At 36.4% G+C, this 21,374-nt stretch overlaps 1 protein-coding gene across 4 annotated transcripts in view; it reads left to right on the top strand.

Moving 5' to 3' along the window:
• LOC123821328 (synaptotagmin binding cytoplasmic RNA interacting protein) overlaps positions 1–21,374 on the top strand; it is a 28,679-nt gene that overhangs the window by 1,037 nt on the left and 6,268 nt on the right. For 3 of the 4 annotated variants that reach the window (XM_045842620.1, XM_045842619.1, XM_045842618.1), the window contains exons 2-10: positions 859–1,018; positions 1,721–1,839; positions 1,962–2,069; positions 4,711–4,824; positions 4,924–5,100; positions 15,520–15,655; positions 16,584–16,789; positions 19,144–19,293; positions 19,840–19,961. In XM_045842620.1, coding sequence (XP_045698576.1) covers positions 871–1,018; positions 1,721–1,839; positions 1,962–2,069; positions 4,711–4,824; positions 4,924–5,100; positions 15,520–15,655; positions 16,584–16,789; positions 19,144–19,293; positions 19,840–19,961 — 1,280 coding nt within the window. In that variant the 5' untranslated portion in view covers positions 859–870. The remainder of the gene's footprint in view (positions 1–858; positions 1,019–1,720; positions 1,840–1,961; positions 2,070–4,710; positions 4,825–4,923; positions 5,101–15,519; positions 15,656–16,583; positions 16,790–19,143; positions 19,294–19,839; positions 19,962–21,374) is intronic. The other variant, XM_045842622.1, reaches the window with a different exon arrangement.

The raw sequence follows: 21,374 nt of genomic DNA, 5'->3' as shown, positions 1-21,374 counted from the left end.
GCGCCGCGGCGCGGCAGGGCAGGCGGGCGGGCGGTCGCCGGCGCCCAAGGCTGAGAGAGCCAGGTGTCACGGAGGAGACGGCGGCACTGGGGATTGGGGGGGGGGGGTCGGGGAGAGCCTGTGGCCTGGCGCCGACGCGGCCTCAGTGTGAGGGGTGAGGTTGTGCTGCTGGTGCTTTCCGAGAACTCAGACCGCGGCTTGATGTTGGGAGCCGGTGACGGTCGTCTTGGCCTGGGACTAGGTGGGTTTCCGTTGGAGGAAGTTGTAGGACATTTGAAGGCGCAGAGCACGTGTTTCTAATGGGTTCATGGTGGCCTTAGCGGTGAGGCTGCCACTCAGGGTGCGGAGTCGAGGGCGGGCTTTGGGATGCGGGGGTGAAGGGTGGAGAAATTGGGTGGTGGGAAGGTAGCTTGTGTGAGCGCTTTGTTCTTCGCTGGCTGTTACTGATATATAAGCGGCAGGCGGGAAAAGCGCGCACTTTGGGGGTTTACCTTTGAGAGGGAAAAGCCCTGTTTTGCTGTATCCACACAAACCTCATTCTATGTATGGGCACAGCTGCATGTGGCACGCTGGCTGGTCCTCGTGCTGATTGGGCTCCATTTGTAATGTGTTTTTTTCCTAGGGAGTGTTAGCAGGTGAGTCAGGGGTGGTGCTAAGGAAAAACAAGTGAATCCGTCCTTCTGTGCCGCGCGCTCCAAATCAGGCTTGTCAGGCGCTAGTGACTTTAAGGCTTCTTTAAAGGGAGGCGCAGGCTGGCTGGTGTAGAAATTGGTAGAGAAAGTAAAGATCGGGGCTCTCATTTTGTCCTCTACCCTTTTTGAAGATCCTAGTTTAATTTTGCTTATTGCGTTTGAACAGATCTCTGGAAACATGGCTACAGAACATGTTAATGGAAATGGTACTGAAGAGCCCATGGATACTACTTCTGCAGTTATCCATTCAGAAAATTTTCAGACATTGCTTGATGCTGGTTTACCACAGAAAGTTGCTGAAAAACTAGATGAAATTTACGTTGCAGGTAAGAACTAACACTTGCAAAATTATATTATGAAATTTTTCTATTGGATTTCTGGCTTTGAGCTAAAATAGCAACTTTTTGTGGTTTCCAATAAGTGTGGGAACTGGAGTTGAGTTTTGCCTTGTTGTGGTAGTTGTGAACTAGAGGTTAAGGTGTCCTGTATACAGAGGGAGGGAAGAAAGAAAGGTTAGGAAGTAAAGGCTGGCCGGCCAGATGGATAAGTGTATGATGGTAGCAACAGCTGTTATCTGTTGGAAGCAGGCCATGTGACTTTTGTAGTAGGATTCTTGTTAAATAATTTGGTAACTATAGACTTGTAGTTTGTCTGTCTTGGCGTGGCTGTTGCTTTTTCTAGTGGTTGTTTGAAATGGACAGAGGTTAAGTTGTCAGGTTTGGTATTTTGTTGGCTGATTTTAGAATTTTTAAACCTGTATATTTACAAATACTTAGTGTACAGAACTATCTGACTTAGACACACCACAAGATGTAAAAGAAACGGACTTATTATTTTAAGTGCTGTTGAGAAGCCTTCACACTGCAGTTAAGAATGGCTCAAGTATGTTTTTCATTGTATAGATGGTAAGAGGAATAGAATAATACTTGGCGCATCTGTTGCCTGTGTTGGTAAACATGGTATTTTCCATTAAAAATATTTTCAAAAATATTAAAAGTGGACAACTAATTAAGCTTTCTCTTCTCCAGGGCTTGTTGCACATAGTGATTTAGATGAAAGAGCTATCGAAGCTTTAAAAGAATTCAATGAAGACGGAGCATTGGCAGTTCTTCAGCAGTTTAAAGACAGTGATCTCTCTCATGTTCAGGTAACATTAATTTAATGTCTGTAAAAAGAATAAAATCCTTGCAGTTTTGATGTAGTTTAAACTGGATTTAATAAGATACAGATGAGATGATTATTAAATAGGATTGGAAAATTACTTTTCAGAACAAAAGTGCCTTTTTATGTGGAGTCATGAAGACTTATAGGCAGAGAGAAAAACAGGGGACCAAAGTAGCGGATTCTAGCAAAGGACCAGATGAGGCAAAAATTAAGGTATGTCTTAAAAAAGGTATTTTGCTCCCGTCAGTTTAAAGTTCTTTTCACTATTTTATAGGTTTAGTAAATACTCCTTAGGTGTGAAATGAGTGTGTGTGTGTGTGTGTGTGTTTATGTTGAGAATTAATGACCATGAGATAATTGGCTAATATTTTCCAATTACTGTTTTTTGAAAAGTTTTCTCCCTTTAACTATTTGTTTCAAAACAGTTTGCTATTCTAAATAATTTGTTTTGTTGCCCAGCTATACTGATGTTAAACCTGTGCTGTTGGTATTCTAAATAAAAAATGTAAAGAAGTACATCCACATCCTATTTTTAGATATTTTTTTGCAAAAATCTGCGAGTCCAGGTTGCTGACAGTGGAACCAAAATGAGAGGGGATCAGTTCACCCCATGCTGGTGGAGAGTGTATGCGTGTAGCAGTTGGCTGCTTTTCTTAGAATTCTCAAGCCCTAAAGTGAAATAAATACAGAATTTTAATATTGCCCTTTTTTCCTCCATTATTATGGGTTATTAGGGCTAATTTGTTCATTTCTAAAAGCTGTGTGGAAATGTAAATGAGGAAACTGAGGAGTGGAAGTTCTTTTTGTTTTTGGTTTTTTGTTTTTTGTTAAAGGTACTTTAAAATAGTAAATGGCCTCTAAATCAACTAGGTTTTGATCTTTGTGTTAGGTTTTTAGTTGTGTTGTTTTTAGCTCAGAAAATACGGTGATTGTACTAGTTAACCTGGTGTTCTTTTTTTTTTTTTTAAAGATTTTATTTATTTTTAGAGAGGGAAGGGGGGGAGAGGGAGAGAGAGAGAAACATCAATATGTGGTTGGTGGGGGCCATGGCCTGCAACCCAGTCATGTGCCCTGACTGGGAATCGAACCTGCGATGCTTTGGTATGCAGCCCGTACTCAGTCCTCTGAGCTACGCCAGCCAGGGCCCTGGTGTTCTTAATACAGTGTGCCAGTGCTCTTGAGCCAAGAGTTAGGATTTAAGAAAATCAGTTATCATTAACAGTTATAGGTGTTAAGTGGTGTTCTAATGGTATAGGAACAGCGAAGCTTAGAATATGGCTAGCTGTTATTGTCATCCATAAATTTGAGGCTTTCACAGGTCCAGCTGTCAGTGAATTGTGTTTGAATCATAAATATTTTTTCATAGAAATTTTACCAATTGTAATTAAGTCTACATTGGGAGATAGAATTATTAAAATTTTATTAAAGGTTAAAGTTTAAATTGTGTGACTTTTAGTTGTATCTTTGGAAGGGAGTGGCTTAAAGTGTTATTGTAACAAATTGTGGCAAGAAAACAGGCATTTTTCTAGGTGGTTTTACAGAGGGAATAAGTTTTTCCTTTTTGTTTTTAGGGGTTGGCATAAAAGGTATTATTTGGGTCATACAAAAAATGAAGGTAAAAGAAGCGCAGGGATTACATATGGGAAGAAAGGAAGATGAGCCATTTAATTGTTTTGTTAATGTGATAGTAATAGATTTCAGTTTATTTTTAAAGCTAACCCAATGTTGCTTTGTTAAGCAAACATTTGGGTGTAATAGAAAAAGACTGCTTAAAATATGTAAGAGTTTGTGGACCTTTTTGTTAGAGTTTAGGAATAGAGGATTTTTTGTCATTTACAGTGTTTTTTTCATAAATACTTTATGTTCTTTGAGTAGAAAGTTTTTAAAATGTGTCTGGTCATTTTCAGAGACAGATGATTCCAAATCATTTAACTGAATTTTGATAAAGCTATATGCCTGGTGTGTTTTTATTTCAGGATTTATTAGTTAATTATTGGATTGGTTTTATTATTTAGAAAACTGTTTGTGCTTTGTGGTTTGAGTAAGTGGAGAAGAGGAATATTCTTGGGTTTTTCCTTAGGCTAACTGGACTGTTTCTTTCTAGTACTTTTGCTGTAATAAGAGATGAAGAGAAACTCCCAATGCTCTGAGTAAATATAAGTTGTATAAATTTTAACAGTTTATTTTCAGGGAGATAAAATGTAGAAATTGTCACATTGTTGCAATTTCATAATTTTCAAAGTCATTTTGGCTCTTTTTTTTTTCTGAATGATCTGTCCTGTCCTGTAAAGTATGGTAAATGAATGTCAAATGAATAAGCGGTATTCTTCCTGTAGTTCCTAAGTTTCTGGATTTAGTTTGAGGAATGTAATTTCTGTAAAGTTGGTGGAATTGCCCACAGTGGCAATGTGTACCTAGGAATATAAGGTATAGGGAATTTACTGGGTAAAAAATCCAGATTTGGGAGAGGTGATTTATACTGCTTCTCCTTCAGGAGAGAATTAAAGTCAACCAGCTTATGTGCAGTCATTATTTTAGGAGGTATTGGCAGAATAGATATACTGTGCTTTAAAAGTTGTTAATGGATTCATATGTTTCCTGTTGTTCTCTAAGCACTATTCAATAATTAGAGACCACCAGTAATTTGAATGGGATTTTGAGATTTTCACTATAAATTGGGGCCATTACAAGTGTACATTAAAGAGGAAATTCTGAAACACCAGAAACCGGTTGGTAGGAATGTTGCCAAAATAAATGGAAAAATTTGAACATGATTGATTTTTATTTTTAACTGCTAAATGCATGGGTATGGTCTTGTAAATTAAATGTATTAATGACATTTGAATTCTTAAAGGCACTCTTGGAAAGAACAGGCTACACACTTGATGTGACCACTGGACAGAGGAAGTATGGGGGACCACCTCCAGATTCCGTTTATTCAGGTCAGCAGCCTTCTGTTGGCACTGAGGTAAAGAAACTAAAAACTTTGTACCGTTTATAGTAATGCACAGGTGTCTGGGTTCCTAAAGAAACTCTCCATGGTTTTTACTTCACATTTAACTTACAGATATTTGTGGGGAAGATCCCAAGAGATCTGTTTGAAGATGAACTTGTCCCATTATTTGAGAAAGCTGGACCTATATGGGATCTTCGTCTAATGATGGATCCACTCACAGGTCTCAATAGAGGTTATGCGTTTGTCACTTTTTGTACAAAGGAAGCAGCTCAGGAGGCTGTTAAACTGGTAAGTTTTTTTTTCCTTCAGTCTTCATATTCACTATCTTTAAAGTCATTTTTTCTTTTTTACTGTGCCTGCCTTTCACATTCTCTGTGTACACATTGTAGCAGTATTCTTTGCAAGTATAGTTGATGAGATTCAGGGTCTGTAAGGTAGTGTGGAAGAATTTCTGGTTCTTTGAAACATCCGGCCTAGTGATTTTTTTAATTTATAGGAATGTTAAAGGTTTAACAAAGTAACTAGTAGATAGGGATCCCATAGATTTTGGCCGTATCTGGACCATCCTTTTTTCAAAAATACTTTACAAAGACATTGTGATGGTAAATTTTTAGTTACAGAGATACATGATTTTGTGGTGAGTGACAAGACTTGATTTAAATATACAAGATATTAGGTGAGGACCTAGTGCTTTTCCCAACCTTTTTTTTAAAGATATTTTTAAATTTAATTTTTCTTGTATTGATTCCAAAGAGAGGAGAAGGGAGGGAGGGATGGGAAACATCAACTGGTTGCCTTCTGCACATGCCCTGACTGGGGACTGAACCCGTAACCCAGGCATGTGCCCTGACTAGGAATCGAACCTGCAATCGAACCTTTTGGTTTGCAGAATAAAACCCAACCCAACTGAGCCATGTCAGCCAGGGTGTTTTCCCAACTTTTTTTTTTTTTTTTTTTAAGATATTTACTTATTTATAGAGGTTGGGGGGGGGGAAGGAAGGGAGAAAAAGGGAGGGAGAGATGTCAGTGTGAGAAATATCGATTGGTTGTGCCCCCACACATTCCCCCAACCAGTGACCCAGCTGTGATCCAGGCATCTGCCCTGACAGAATCTTTGATTTGTAGGACAACACCCAACCAGCGGAGCCATGCTTCCCAACTTTAAAAAAAAAAAAGAGAGAGAGAGAGAATTTTAATGTTTCAAATTATGGCTTACATAACTCCTTCAAATTAGGTTTATTAAATTTTGTGACTCAGGTTTCTACATTTTATAGTTGAAGATGCTGAGGGTTAATGGTTCCCTATGGCAGATGTTTGTTAAATTTACCTTATCTACCTTATATTTTGTGGGTAATTCTAAGCAAACTTAAAATCCTTAGACAGCTTCCTCCTCTTAAACTTTATTATTTTTTTCCCTCACTACTTAGATATATTGCATTTTAAGTCAGTCCTAAAGGATAAACATAAAAGAAGTATACCTTGTTTGCTCTGTTGCTTCCATCTCTCTATTTTTGTGTATGATTGAATATGGTAAAGATTTAGCATTAAAAAAGTTGCTACTTGGAAGAATATAGGTTTCTTTTAAAAAAAAGAATTCAGGAGTTTGGGTATTTGTTTTTAAATCATGGCTCATTTTTCCTTCCTTCAAAGAATGCTTTCTATTTTAGAGGGGGTATAGCTAGCTCATTAACTGGTAATCTTTGAGCTGTCCAAATTTTAGTTTAAGCAGTTCAGGTATAACAATTTTTTAAAGTTCTGAAAAGTACTTTAGAAATGGTTCAGTTTAATCTATTAAAAATAGTACATTTTGCCAGGTAGTAATAACATAGCAATTTTAATGTGGAAATGTAGAATAATTGACAAGGCAGTGAGGTGACATCTTGCTACAAAAAAAACCCCCGAAAGTCAGTACAGAATTTAGTTAGGTCAGATCCATTTTGTTTACTAGGTTAGTACCTAAAGTCTTACTTTTGTTTAATAAGTATAGTTATTGTTATAAGTAATGATTTATGTATTAACAGTCTTTAAAAAATTCTCACCTGAGGACATGCTTTATTGATTTGAATGAGAGAGAGAAAGGGAGAGGGGAAGAGAGAAAAGAAACAGGGATGTGAGGAACACTGTACGCTGCCTCCTGTATGCACCATGATGGGGAACTGAACCCACAACCTTTTGTTTTACACGATAATGGTTAACCAACTGAGCCACCCTGCCAGGGCTGTATTAATATTTTTAAAAGGAGTAATTAAACCAACATTTGTGTAGGCTACTTAATTCTTGCTACCACAATATACAAATTATGGTAGGTCCTCACTAGAACTTGTTTGTAGACAGTGTCCAGAAACTACTAGGGTGTCCAGCCTGTTGGCATCTATGGGCCACACTAGAAGAGTTGTCTTGGGCCACACAGTAACACACAAACTCTAATGAAAACTGATGAACAAAGAAAAAGGTTTTAAGTAAATTTGTGATTGTCTGTTGAGCCACATTCATAGCCATCATGGGTCCCGAGTTGGATACCTCTGACAGACATCATTAGAAGAAGATGATATGTAATCCATTCATAGCATGATTTTGAATACCAATAAAAAACACGTGAAATATGTTTTGGTTTGGACAGTTGCCTTGATTTAACAGATAATATAGTCCAAAATTGCATTGCTGTAGGCTTAGTGTATAGTCTAATTATTAATATAGTTAATTTTTTTAACTATAATGCAGAAACTTTCCCTAGATAACCAAACAGCCATTTTGATTGGCCCGGGAACTAACTCTTACCCTAAGCTTTTTCCATTTTTTTTCTGGGTTTGTGATTTAAGTCCTTATCTGGTGGCATACGTACTTCTATTCCTGGCTGATAAATAGATTTTGCACCTTATTTTGGTGCTTTTGAAAGGTATTCTTGCCTTGGCAGGTGTGGCTCAGTGGATTGAGTGCTGGCCTGCAAACCCAAAGTTCCTGGTTCAATTCCCAATTAGGGCACATGCCTGGGTTGTGGGCCAGGCCCCATTTGGGGGCATGTGAGAGGCAACCAATCGCACACTCATATTTCCCTTTCTCCCTCCCTTCCCCTCTCTCTAAAAATAAATAAAATCTTTTAAAAAGGGTACCCTTAGTGGTAGTGATATATATCCACTGGGATGAATTGAACATGATTGCTTTTTTTTTTTCCTTTTTTAGTTTTAAATTTTAAATTTTTTTTTCCATTGTCATTTAGCCTTTTTTAAACCCTCTCCTCCCTGGAACATATCATTGCTTTTTTAAAAAGGATGCTTTATTGTGGCTAAGATTATGGTGATAATTGAATTGGGAGATTTGCCTCAATCCAACAGTAAAAGTGAGGACTAGATTTTTGAGGAAATCATTCTTCAAAATTGCAAAACTCACGTTGATTTGGATATGTTTTGCTACTTTGTATTCATTTGTGGAAATGAGTACCCCTCCCTTAAAGATATTCCTTAGTGGAGCATATTTTGAAAACTGACTTTAATTATGATAGTCTACTTGAATTACAACTATATCCAAGGTGAGTTTCTATATAAAATGATTGAACTGTCATTCTAGTTGTAGATAATCAGATTGAGAAAAAAAACCTTTTTGCATTATTTATAGATCAGGAAAGGCTGAAGCACTGTCTTTTGCTTCCCTGCACTGGAAGTGTCTTGAAGAATACCTTAGATTAATGTAGTGTATGTATTGGGCTTTATTTTTTTAATGATTCAATAATCATCCCCCCTCATAGATTAAAAGCTGTTGTAGATTTTAAGTTTGCGTCTATATTACCTGTAAAAATGGGTCAATTGATGTTAACAGCTGAAGAGGCATGAAGTTAGAAGCAGCTACCAAGCAGCCACAAACTTTTTAAATGACCCTATTTTCAGCCAACATCTATCTTGTATTTTGGGGGATAAAAGCCATTCATATCTAAATGAAGATAATCTAGCTAGGAAAGCAAGATCTAAATTTCTAAAGGTGAATAAAACTATCAGTTAAGTACTTGTGAAGTCATAGAATCCTGCTGGGTGCTACATTTTTACCTTTTAATATGACCTCAACCCATTTTTCAAGGTAGTGGAATTATTTTTATGCTGCAGAGGAGTAAATAGGCTGGCTGGCTTGCCTGAGGTCCTACTGCTTTAGTTTGATACCAGTTTGTTAAAGAGTGCCTATTGTTAACTAGACATAACAAGCCAACAGTACAAGTTATGTCATCTGATAGCCTCACTCTTTAAATTATGCAGTTTAGGTGGTATTAAAAGGAACTCATAGTCCTGTCTATACTGCCAAAATATTTTTGGCATCTAACCACTTTTTAACCATCTCGTCTAAGGTACCATTTGAAGAATCTTAGTCTCTCGCTGCTCTCCATTGCTTCTTTATACTCTTAACCATTCAGCCACATAAAATTAGGTCACAACATTCCCATGCTGAAAACTAATAAATGGCTTCCAAGGAAGGTCATATCTTATGTTTCTTAACCTCTCTGCTCCTACTCTTCATTACCCTTCTATTCATACTTTGCCTTTTTTATCCTCCACATAAGCTATGACCATTTCCATCTCAAGGCTGCCTTCTGCTGTTCTGTTTTCTAACACTTCAACCAGTTATTGTGCTGCAGCCTTCCAATCAATCAAGTCTTAGAAGGCCTTTCCTAACTTTGAGCAGCAAGCACCCAGCTGCCTCATAACGGTATTTTGAACATGATAAAATAGAATGCTTCTGAAAATTATTTCTTGACTTATTAAATTATTTACTTATCTCTCATCAGAATGTAAGCTCTGTTTTGTTTTTTTTTTTTCCCCCCAGTAATCCCTGACAATAGAAATTGTAAAGTGGATGTTGGATAAATAACCTGACTGGCTGACCAGTGCCATGTAAACCCATTACTTATGACAAGAATTTATAATATTCTTGTATTAGCAATGGGCCATTGTGCTATTGAACTCTCAGTGGTTTCAGGTTGTTATTTGCAGTTGTTTATTCTGTGCTACCTTCAGTCAAGGGATTATTGTAGAATAATTGGGTGTGTGTGTGAAGCTTTTCCCATTACCCCCTGTGGAATATTTGGAAGTATATGTAGTGTTTGGCATTGTCACAAAGACTCGGGGGAAGGGCAGGCAAGTGTGTATATATATTTGTGTGGTATGTTGCTGAAATTGGAGCTAGGGCCACTGGTGTTGCAGTGCTCATTACAGTCCTATACACCGGTGGGCGAACGTAGGTTTATAGTATGTGAAACAACAGTTTACTCTTATTTATTTACTTATTATTTGTCTTGTATTTTTATTGTTATTTTGTATACTTATGAATTATTTTTTAGGTAATGATGGCTGGTAATTTATCCTACTTTTGCCCACTGCTGTGTAATGGAAGTATCCTGCAGAAAATGCCATTAGGGCTCATGTTTCAAACTCTGGAATAGTTGATATCTATGTGCACATTAAAAATGACTGATTTTATGGCTACTGATGGTTTTATTTACCAAAGTGGTTGTGTGCACCAGTGTAATGTGTAGAGCTGTTTTGGAGAATGCAGCTCTAATGAGATAGGCCTACAAAATATTTTAGTAGCCACTTAAAAATATTTAGTGGGTTTAATGTGAAATATTTTACTATGGGCATTCAGGGTAGTTTGATTCAGCTCTTGACTTTAGAATTTACAGGACATGTGCAGCTAATTACAATTAAAGTAGAAGCAGATGGTTCAAAGGGTAACAAAGGGATGATGGGATAGATTGCTTTGGGTAGGGGTTGTTAGAGAAGGCTTTGTGATAGAGAGGTTTGAGCAGGACAGTGAAGGACATAGGTGGTAACTAGTTGAAGCAGTGAGTTTTGTGGAAAGAAGCAGGAGAAAATTTGTATAAAGTTTATTAAAGTGTATAAAGTCAGTGCCAGAAGTCATTAGTCAATGATTGCTGGGGTAAGTTGCGTGGTGCAGTTACAGTGTTGAGCCTTGGTGTGGGTAGCTTGATATAAATGACAGAATGATAAAGGATGTTTGGATGAAGAGAAAAAAGGCCAGGAGAGAGGCAGCACAAGAAAGGAGTAAGGTTAAAGATTTTGAAGGGAGAAATGATAGGCAGTGGTGTTTTGTAGGTTCTAATACAGTTTTTATCAGTGATTTATTTAAATGAGGGTGTCGTTGGACTGCCCTCGAAATGTTTGGTTACTTGAATCAGCATGGAGTGATAAATGCTCTGGATGACCAAATCAGGATCTGAAAAGATTTTGATGTATAGTTAGTTCGCACTAGCAAGATGGAATTGACTGGGGGCAAAAGACAAGTCCTGTACATATGTAGTGTCACATGTAAGCTGTAGTGTGAGTCAACAGAGTGGTGTTGCCAAATAAGCTGAGGTTATCATGGACTACATGTTACAGAGGTGTGGTGTCTAGAAATGGAAGATTAGTAATAGTCTTAGTTTATTAAACTCCTCAGTCTGCATGTACAAAATTATGGTATGGATGTCACTATTTGGTGACACTCTAGGAAGCACTTCAGTTTACCATGTCAGGGAAGGAATGATTAGCCAAGCATATAGAGAACGGTTTAGTTTTGAGCATTGTGTGCGGATAAATAAAGTGCTGTCATTCAGAGGAGGAAATACAATTATTGTAGAATTTTTAGGGAAGTAAATTTTGGCTCAACCTACAGAAGACTTTGTAATTAAATGTTTAAAAAAAAGTGGGCAGGCTTGGTGTAGGTAATGGCTTTGCTGCTAAAGAAAAGTTAGGAGTGAGTAACCAACCACTTTTGTACCAAATTCTAAATCTGAGATTGCTAAATTTCTGGGGATTTGGTGACTGGCTATGAGGAAAGGAAAAAAATGACTTGTTATTTTGAGTCTAGAAGACAAATGTTCCAGACTGTACTGCTCCTATTTTGGTGTTTGAAATACTGAAACTGCACTGATTAATGTTCAAAATTTATCCTTATTTTATTTGGTCACCTCATTGTGGTACTGAATCTGAAAGTTATAAAAAATTTTGTTTTTAAGATTTTATTCATTTATTTTTAGAGAGAGGGGAGGGAGGGAGAAAGAGGGAAACATCCATGTGCTTGGGAAACATTGATAGGTTGCCTCTCACACGTCCCCAACCAGGGACCTGCAACCCAGGCATGTGTCCTGACCAGGGATCAAACCAACAACCTCTTGCTTTGCGGGATGATGCCCAACCAACTCTGCCACACTGGTCAGCACTTCGCTTTTTTCCTTTTTAAAAATATTTTATTTACTTATTTTTAGGGAGTGGAGGGGAGGGAGAAAGAGAGAAACACTGATATGTGAGAGAAACATGGATCAGTTGCCTCTTGCATGAAACCAGCTGGGACCTGGCCCTGCAACTCAGCACGTGTGCCCTGACTAGGAATTGAATGGGTGGCCTTACCATTTGTAGCCACACCAGTCAGGGCAAGATCTCACTTTCTAAACACTTTGAAACCATTATAGTGCCGTGATATACTAACACTTGAGAATTAGGGTCTACCAGCAGATTAGAATCTTTTGTAAGGTTCAGAAGAGTTTTTGTTATGCCCTTCTAACCATCTAACTCACTGTCACCCATCTGCTGAGATGTAAAGTTTATTTTTGAATTGCAGATGAAAGATGGGTTTTGTCTGGCCACATTGCTCAGTTGCTTAGAAGGTCATTCCATACACCAAGTTTGCATGTTTGCTCCCTGGTCAGGACACATAAAAGAATCAACCAATGAATGCATAACTAAGTGGAACAACAAATCAATGTTTCTCTCTCTCTCAAATTAATCCAACAATAAAAAATTTTATTGGTCTTAAAAAATAAAGAATGAGTCCTGGTTGGTGTGGCTCAGTTGGTTGGACTATCATCCAGTAACTGAAGGGTTGTGGGTTCTCCAGTCCAGGTGTGAATGGGAGGCAACCAGTCAATATTTCCTTCTCACATCAATGTTTCTCCCCTCCTCTTTCTCTAAAAACAGTGAAAAATGTCTTCAAGTGAGGATTTTTAAAAGGAATGAGGAAAGTTGAATGATTTGTGTGTGTGTGCATGCACGTGTGTGTGTGTGAAAGTGCATGCTTAATCCGTATATGGAAGATGGGGCATTGCTTAAAGAGGTGTTTATTTCTGGGTACTTTTATTTGAATAATATGCTCAGAGGGTCATCTTTGCTACTTTATTAATGACTTCTTTTCATTGGCAAGGCAGTTTACTTTCTGTGGGTTAGCTATAATTATTTCAATGTTTTTTAAGTAAAATAATACGAAGAGTTATAGTTCACTTTATAATCCTGCTAAATCTTCATGTCATTTATATTCAGAGAACACATCCGTCCTAAATATACTATTTTCTACCTACCCTGTCTTGATTAATTGTAGCAAGGCTAGTGATAATGAATTAGAAGGGAAGAACTCTTCTTATTGATAATAATGGGACCATTACTTCTTTGAAGCAGCATTGTTAATGTTGATGGAAATAGTATAAACAATACTATAAAAACTTTAGGTTTTTTTTTTAAGAAACAAGTATTTTCTTATAGTAAATTCTTGGAACGTTTGGGGAATAAAAATGTAAAAAAGGGAAAGTTACACAAAATTCTTGTCATCAAAATAACTCCTCTTTCTCCCTTTAAACACTTTGTATTTCCTTTCATTCTTTTTTTGATAATTTAATGTTTTTGTCAGCTCCTGTAGAGTAGATGACCAAATTGAAAGCCAGTGATTTGTCAGTAATCTATTTGATGCTAGATCATAAAAATCAAGGGAATGTACATACCTTAAAACAATTGCGTTTGGTTAACTTATTTGTGAAATAGTATATTGTATCTACTTGTCTATAATCTCTTGCATGATGGGTTCAGCCATAGCTCTACTATTTGCAGGTAATCTGTATATTTCTAGTTTTAAGAGGTTTTTAGTCTAAATAGGGTATAAATGCTATGACAAAACATTCTGTGGCATGATTTTTCAACCCTGTAGAATGGATAATTCTTTGTTATGCTGGGCTATCCCATGAATTGCAGTATGTTTAGTAACATTTCTGGCCTTTACCTACTAAATACCAGCAACAAGCCTCCCACCCCTAGATGACAACCAAAAAAGTCTGTAGACATTGTCACATGTCCCTTGGGGAACAAAATCCCTCCTGTTGAGAACTGTTGGTCTGTGTTAACATAGAAGGGTGTTATTGTTGACCTTTATAGGATTTAGGGATTGTAGAGTATTATTGATGGTTGAGCTCAGGTATGTAGAGTTCCACAGGTATGTAGAGTTTGGATGATGAAAGTTTCAGCGAAAACATTTTATTTCAGAGCCTTAGCAGTATGACAGCTGTTTGAGAAATGATGTAAATAGCTAAGGTTATAGTATTGTGGAGGAAAAGATTTTAGGATGGACTTATATAACGTACAAGTATTTGAACTTTTATCTTTTTGGTGATGGGAAGCCATTGAGATTCATTTTTCCAATAGGAAAAAATTAGGATCATTTAAAAAAAACCTCTGGTATAACATAAAGAGCAGACAATGCTAGAGTGATAATGACCAGAGACTTGGGTAGAGTGAACTGAGTAGGTGGGATAGGAAGTACAGTTGTTCTGAACTGAAGGAAGGTGTTTGATCTTTATGTTCAATTTTGAATATCTGGAGATGGAGAAGGGGACAGGGATAGATCAGTCTTCTGACAATGTATGTTTTCTTCTCTTATGTACCTGTTATGGAAATAATAGAGAGAGAAGGGTGGGTTTACTTTCACCAACTTTTGCCACGAGGATGGTCTATAAGTTTTATGAAAATTCATGTTGATTCTTTAGTTTGTATAGCTGCGCTTGTATGTACATTTAAGGCAGATTTTTCAGGCCAGGCGTGGAGGGGATTAATCAATAATTATTGCTGCTGCTGCCACCATTATTACTACCTTGAAATTTTGAAGTGGTTTTAACTGTGTAATATAGATTATCTACTTTTCCAGATACCTGAATAGTTTTGAACTTTGGTTTGTAAATAATACTGATTGGTAGATTTGTCACTTTGACAGATTGGGTTTTGCCTCTACAGTATCTCTTCTGTGGGATATGGTTACTTGAAGTTCAATATATTTACTTTCTACTGTAATTTTATAGTTACACATTTACAATAATCTTTACTTGTTTTTCTCCAACTTCATTGCAGGCTTAATGAAATTTAAATGCGGGGGGGAGCAGAGGGATTCAGACTTAAAGATTCTCCCTTTCAGACTTAAGTATTTGAATCCGAAAATTCTTATTGCAACTTTGTGTAAGAGGTTAAGGAAAGACGGAAAAATAAATGTAGATGCTGGTATTTGTATCAGTTTCCTTTGCATGAAGACAAATGGTTGGCAGGATGGATTTAAGTAGAAATTAAGGTATTTTGGAATCAACCATTTTATATTTAAGCTGCTGCGGACCTGATTCCAAGTTAAACAAGTTTCCTAGATTTCAAAGTCTTAACAATTTTTTGCACTAATTTAATTCGTAAATTTGTTTAGTGTGTTTTGTCACACTAAACAATCTTCCTGTCTATCTCAGATTACAATTTCCTAATGTCTTTGTGGTACTTTTTAAAAGGATAAATTCTTGAGAAACAGTGTTAAAATTTTAATTTGTTTAAAAAGTTTTGTGTTTGTGTATGGGATGTGCATATCTTTCTCTAATAAGCACTTAAGATAGGATATTGTGAGTATTTTGAAAACATGGTGTACATTTTCCCCTTTCAGTATAATAATCATGAAATTCGTTCTGGAAAACACATTGGTGTCTGCATCTCGGTTGCCAACAATAGGCTTTTTGTGGGCTCTATTCCTAAGAGTAAAACCAAGGAACAGATTCTTGAAGAATTTAGCAAAGTAACAGGTAAGTTGGATTTATTTGGAAGGAGGTGCAACTTTTAATACTGAAGGTAATTGCGTACTTCTGTGTGACAAGCACTGTTTTAAGCACTACATTTATTGACTCATTGTATTCTCACTACACCCATATGAGGTAAGGAAAACAGGCACAATAAGGCTTGGGGAAACAACCTGCTGAATGTTATGTAGTTAGTAAGGAATGCAACTGGGATTTGAATTGAGTCTGCAGAATTGTTGTACATCCCCGTTTTGGAGTATTGTATTTCTTTATTCATATGCATTTCTAGGTGGTAGTTGACATTGTTGGTAGGATTGTTTGATGTGTGTATGTGTGTGTGTTAATGGTTTGATTTTTTTCCACATTGTGAATATGGTGCAGTTTCTTTGAACTGTAAAGCATTTTATAACAGTTTTGAAATGACAGACTAGACTGCTTTTAAAAAAAAATTTGTCTGCCTAGAATATTTTAACAAATTATCAGCTTGTTACTAGTCTTCAAGGAACTTTTGAAATTCTTATATAATAACTAGTATGTTTTATTTCATTTTAAATAAAGCTAATCAATATCTGAGGCTAGAAAAGTGTCATTTAAAAAGTTTTTAGTGTTTGCTTGCATAACAAGAAAAATGTCTAACCATATCTGACCTATACTGCCATTTTACTAAAGCAACTATGTAAAGATTTTATGCCTCTCATTAATGGAAGCAGAATTGTCCTTAGATCTAATTAAAAAGAACATGTGTTTGTTTTTTTTTTCCTGTGTTGGGAATATTTGAAAGTGTTTTGGAAAGGCAAATTATCTGTTGAGTCCCCTGTAAAGATAAGTGATTATTTTTCTTTGTTGGTATTCAAGTATTAGAAAAATAAATCCTTTGATCTACTTGTTCTTGCTTGTTTTATCTAATTTTTGTGGAATGGTTGCTTACTTTCAGAGGGTCTTACAGACGTCATTTTATACCACCAACCAGATGACAAGAAAAAAAACAGAGGTTTTTGCTTTCTTGAATATGAAGATCATAAAACAGCTGCTCAGGCAAGGCGTAGGTTAATGAGTGGTAAAGTCAAAGTCTGGGGAAATGTTGGAACTGTTGAATGGGCTGATCCTATAGAAGATCCTGATCCTGAGGTTATGGCAAAGGTAATGGCAGTCAACTTAAAAAAAAAAAATTTATGGGGTTGATAGGGGAAGGTTTTGGGGGTGGGGGGAGAACTTATAAAACGATTGTGTACTTTTTTTAAACCATATTTTTGAAAGTGAAAAGTGTTCTTTATTAAGGTGACAATACCAAAAATGGTACCATGGAATAACTCTTGCACAAAATAGAGCATGTAAAGTGATTACAGAATTTATTCGAGGAAACCTGGCCATAAGGTGTAGCTGTCACACTCATGATAAAGTAGTTAGTCTACGTGCCGTGGAAATGGTGTACTTCATTTTTGTGTGGATTCCTAGAGCAATCTCTTTTGAGTTTTTGAGAATGGTGCTATTAGCTTGGGTGATTTTGTGTTAAAAGTCCTACTCCTAAAAATAGTGTATGTACTGGCCTCAGCAGAGGTGCTGCAGTTACAAGGTTTATCTATTATTAGTTATCCTGCTTCAGCAGTCAGTTGAGACATTCTATGAGAACAAACATCTCAAGTCAATACTTTAATGCAGTTTGCAGTTATTTTACCCTTTGTCCTTTAAGACTCTCCCTTAATGGTTATAGGCAATTAAGTTCACTTAATGGTTATAGACAATTAAGTTCACTTAAATCTAAGAGATGAGTGAAATGCCAGTGTCTACATGGTAACTTTCTTAAAGGATAATTTTTTAAATTTATTTTTAGAGAAGGGGGAAATGAGGGAGAAAGAGACCGGGAGGAAACAAGGATGTGTGAGAGAAACATGAATGAAACACTTGCCTCTTGCAAGCCCCCAATGGGGACCTGGCCTGCAACCTAGGCATGTGCCCTGGTAGAGAATCAAAACTACCTTTTGGTTCGTGGGCCAGTGCTCAATCCACTGAGGTACACCAGCCAGGGCAGGATAAGTGGTCTTCACCTAAGCTATTTAGGATTCTATTTTCCTCTGGCCTCTTAAACTCTCGTTGGATTAACACTTGAGATGAAGAAATTTGGATGCTTTGTACATATTCTAGGAGCAAGCAATAATGTTTCTTAGTAAAAAAGATCATGTTTTATAATTGTATTTTTGAGGAGCTTTCAGGATTGAAAGAATTTATCTTAATATTTTGAACACTCTCTCTCCCCTTAGCTGAGATTTTTAAAAGCCAGCCCTAATTAGTTTTGACCACCTGTGTTAACTGTTAAATGTTCAACAGCTGTCTTAGAGGGGGTGGTATTTACATTGTTAGTAAATAACCATCTTCGTTTTAGTTGCAAAATAATTATTTAATAACTTTTAGGCATGTGGTCTTTTTTGAGCAGAAAGTACAGAGTTACCATATATCCCCTGCCCACACACAAGTAGCCTCCCCCCATTATCAGCATTTACATCAGATTTATACATTTGTTACAATCAGTGAACCTGTATTGACACATTATAACTCCAAGTCCATAGTTTACGTTGGGATTCACCCTTGATGGTGTACATTCTCTGGGTTTGACCAATTTGTGACATGTATTTACCATTACAGTATCATACAGAATAGTTTTACTGCCTTAAGAATCTCCTTGATTTGCCTATTCATCCTTCACTCTTCTAGCCCCTGGCAATTATTGATAATTTTACTATCCATAGTTTTTTGCCTTTTCCCAAATGTCACATAGTTGGATAGTTAGAATCATAAAGTATGTAGCTTTTTAAGCTTATCTTTCAGTTACATGCATTTGTTTCTTTCATGTCTTTCATGGCTTAATAGCTCATTTAACACTAAATAATTCCATTGTCTGGATGTACCACAGTTTATCCATTCACCTGCAAAAGGATATCTTGGTTGTTTCCAAGTTTTGGCAATTAAGAGTAAAGCTGCTGTACATGTATACATGCACATTTTTGTGTGTACATATTTTCAGCTCTTTTGTGTAAATAACAAGGAGTATAATGTGGCTAATTTTGTTAGTAGCTGCTCTCCAAATTATCTATACCATCTTGCATTCCTACCAGCAATGTTCCTGTTGCTCCATATCCTCAGCAGCATTTGGTGATGTTAATGTTTTGGATTTTGACCATTCTAGTGGGTATGTAGCGGTATCTCACTGTTTATCATGATTTTCTAATGACATGATGTTGAGCATCTCACCATATACCTATTTATCATCTGTGTATCTTTTTTTATTGAGATATTTGTTCAGGTTTTTTGCTCATTAGATCCAGCTGTCAGCATTCCTTGGTATTTACCCAAATGAGTTGAAAACAGTTTTTTTTTTCTGATGGTTGTGACTAAAGTTAACTTTGCAGGATGGGGTGGTGGCGGATTGAAAATTGAAACCTTTGGAAATATACAGAGTTTCTGTTTTGTTTTTGTTTTTGTTTTTTTTTAAATTTCAGGTAAAAGTGCTGTTTGTACGCAACCTTGCCAATACTGTAACAGAAGAGATTTTAGAAAAGGCATTTAGTCAGTTTGGGAAACTGGAACGAGTGAAGAAACTAAAAGATTATGCTTTCATTCATTTTGATGAACGAGATGGTGCTGTTAAGGTAAATAATTGAGGGAATTATAGGTATCAAAAGTGGAGTAATTATTAAATTTTTAAAAGATTTTATTTATTTTTAGAAAGAGGGGAAGGGAGGGAGAAAGAGAGGGACAGACCGAGCCATTGCCTCTCATATGCCCCTAACTGGGGACCAGACCTGAAACCTAGGCATGTGCCCTGACTCAGAATCGAACTGGTGACCTTTGGCTTTGCAGGACGACACCCAACCAACTGAGCCACATCAGCGAAGACTAAAGTGGGCTAATTATTTTAGTCATCCTAGAATCAGAATGTTTTTAAAAAATTGAAGGAAACTCAGGTCAGGTAATCAACTCATACTCTACTCATACATACTAAACTTTATTGGCCTTAGCAAATTGTATACCTGACTAAATAAAAAACATAATTGGTTGAAGAGCTGGATCTTTAAAAAGAAATCTAACCTGTTTTATCTCATCTTTCCAACATTGATGATAAAATGATGTTTTTAAAACTTCAATCATAATCAACTTAAATTCCTCTTATAATGATCAATATTTAATTTTTTAAGGCTATGGAAGAAATGAATGGCAAGGACTTGGAGGGAGAAAATATTGAAATTGTTTTTGCTAAGCCACCAGATCAGAAAAGGAAAGAAAGAAAAGCTCAGAGGCAAGCAGCAAAGAATCAAATGTAAGTGAAAGTTGTATAAGTTTTAATGTTAGTAGATTAGCTGGTAAATGACAGGTGTTACTCAAAACCTGATAAACAAATCCATAACATGTCTTTACCTTTTAAAGACTTGAAAACTTTGAGGCACAGAGAAATGCCAAGAATCTCAAGAAAGATTTATTGAGCTCTTGCTGTTACCATAATGTGAAAATAATCATAATTCTAAATAATTGGAATTTATATAATAAATGGAAATCATTCCAGGTTCTTTCCTACTTTATTTTCAGCATGTGCTCCTGAATATTTGTTTTAAGTATCAGCTGACCAAAAGTCTTAATAATACATTTTGTTAAAGGGTAGAGAGTCTTTTCTCAGAGGTAGGCAATATTAAATCTTCAATTATGATACACTTTGCTTCCTTTGTACCAGAAAGAGGCTCATAGTGCCTGTTGCCACCCCAAAGATTGCATATACTATGCATGGGTTTTGAAAAATGAAATGAGTTTGGTTAAATAAGCAAACAACAGTTATTGAGATAAGAAAACTGTACGTTGTAATAATTGGATCTTTTTAGCATATCTGTAAAGGAATATCTGCTCATTAAGATAGTGAAGGCACTGAGCAGTTTTCAAATGTTGATTGGCAGTTGATTTCTAAGGAGGAAAGGGAGTAATTGCTATTAGAAGTAAGAACAGTAATCACTGTACTTAACTATATCAGGCCAGTGTTCTGTCCGTTGCCCTTTGTGGGATATAAAAGAGGTGGGAGACTTTTTCTTATATTTGTTACATAATTAGAGAAGTAATTAAGTTCTAGTTTATGCGGTTTTGCAGCTATGAAGATTGGTAAATTCTGAGCCTTAGTCTTTAGTTTTAAAGAGATTCAGATTAAATTATGTAAGATGCCTTACACTATTGCTATCTAAGTGATCTATCTATGTTTGTTCTATGACTAAAGAAAAGTGTTCTTCATACTTGGGTAGCATAAAAGAAAGACTATAAAAAACTAGGTTTTAAAGGGGAAGTTAGTGCTGTATATCTCAAACCTCTGAGTATACTATATGCAGTGAAAATAGTCATCTCCTTCAGAAGACAGTTAACATGTAGTTTATTAGAGTAGTGGCAGACTAAGTGTGGGAAATTATATAATACATGATTATAGCAGTTACAGTTATGACTTGATAGATGGAGGGTGATACTAAATAAAAGATGGGGAATGGCAGTATGTCTGTTAATACTTGAAAAGGAGAACAGGTCAAAAAAGATTGGTTGCATGGATGCTTGTACTTTAACTTGCTGCAGTGATTCACTGATTTTTCTCTTTTTTAATTGAACTACATTTCTATTTACTCCTCATTGTGTTCCTTTGAGTTGAGTCCTCTATTACCCAATTTGAGATGAGGAAACAGGAACAGAGGTAAACTTGCCTAAGGTC

The sequence above is a fragment of the Phyllostomus hastatus genome, unplaced genomic scaffold, assembly GCF_019186645.2.
Source record: "Phyllostomus hastatus isolate PE091 unplaced genomic scaffold, TTU_PhHast_1.1 phas_contig_40, whole genome shotgun sequence".
Classification (NCBI taxonomy): domain Eukaryota; kingdom Metazoa; phylum Chordata; class Mammalia; order Chiroptera; family Phyllostomidae; genus Phyllostomus; species Phyllostomus hastatus.
Note: the sequence above shows the minus strand (reverse complement) of the source record. Positions and strands in the feature narration are given on the sequence as shown.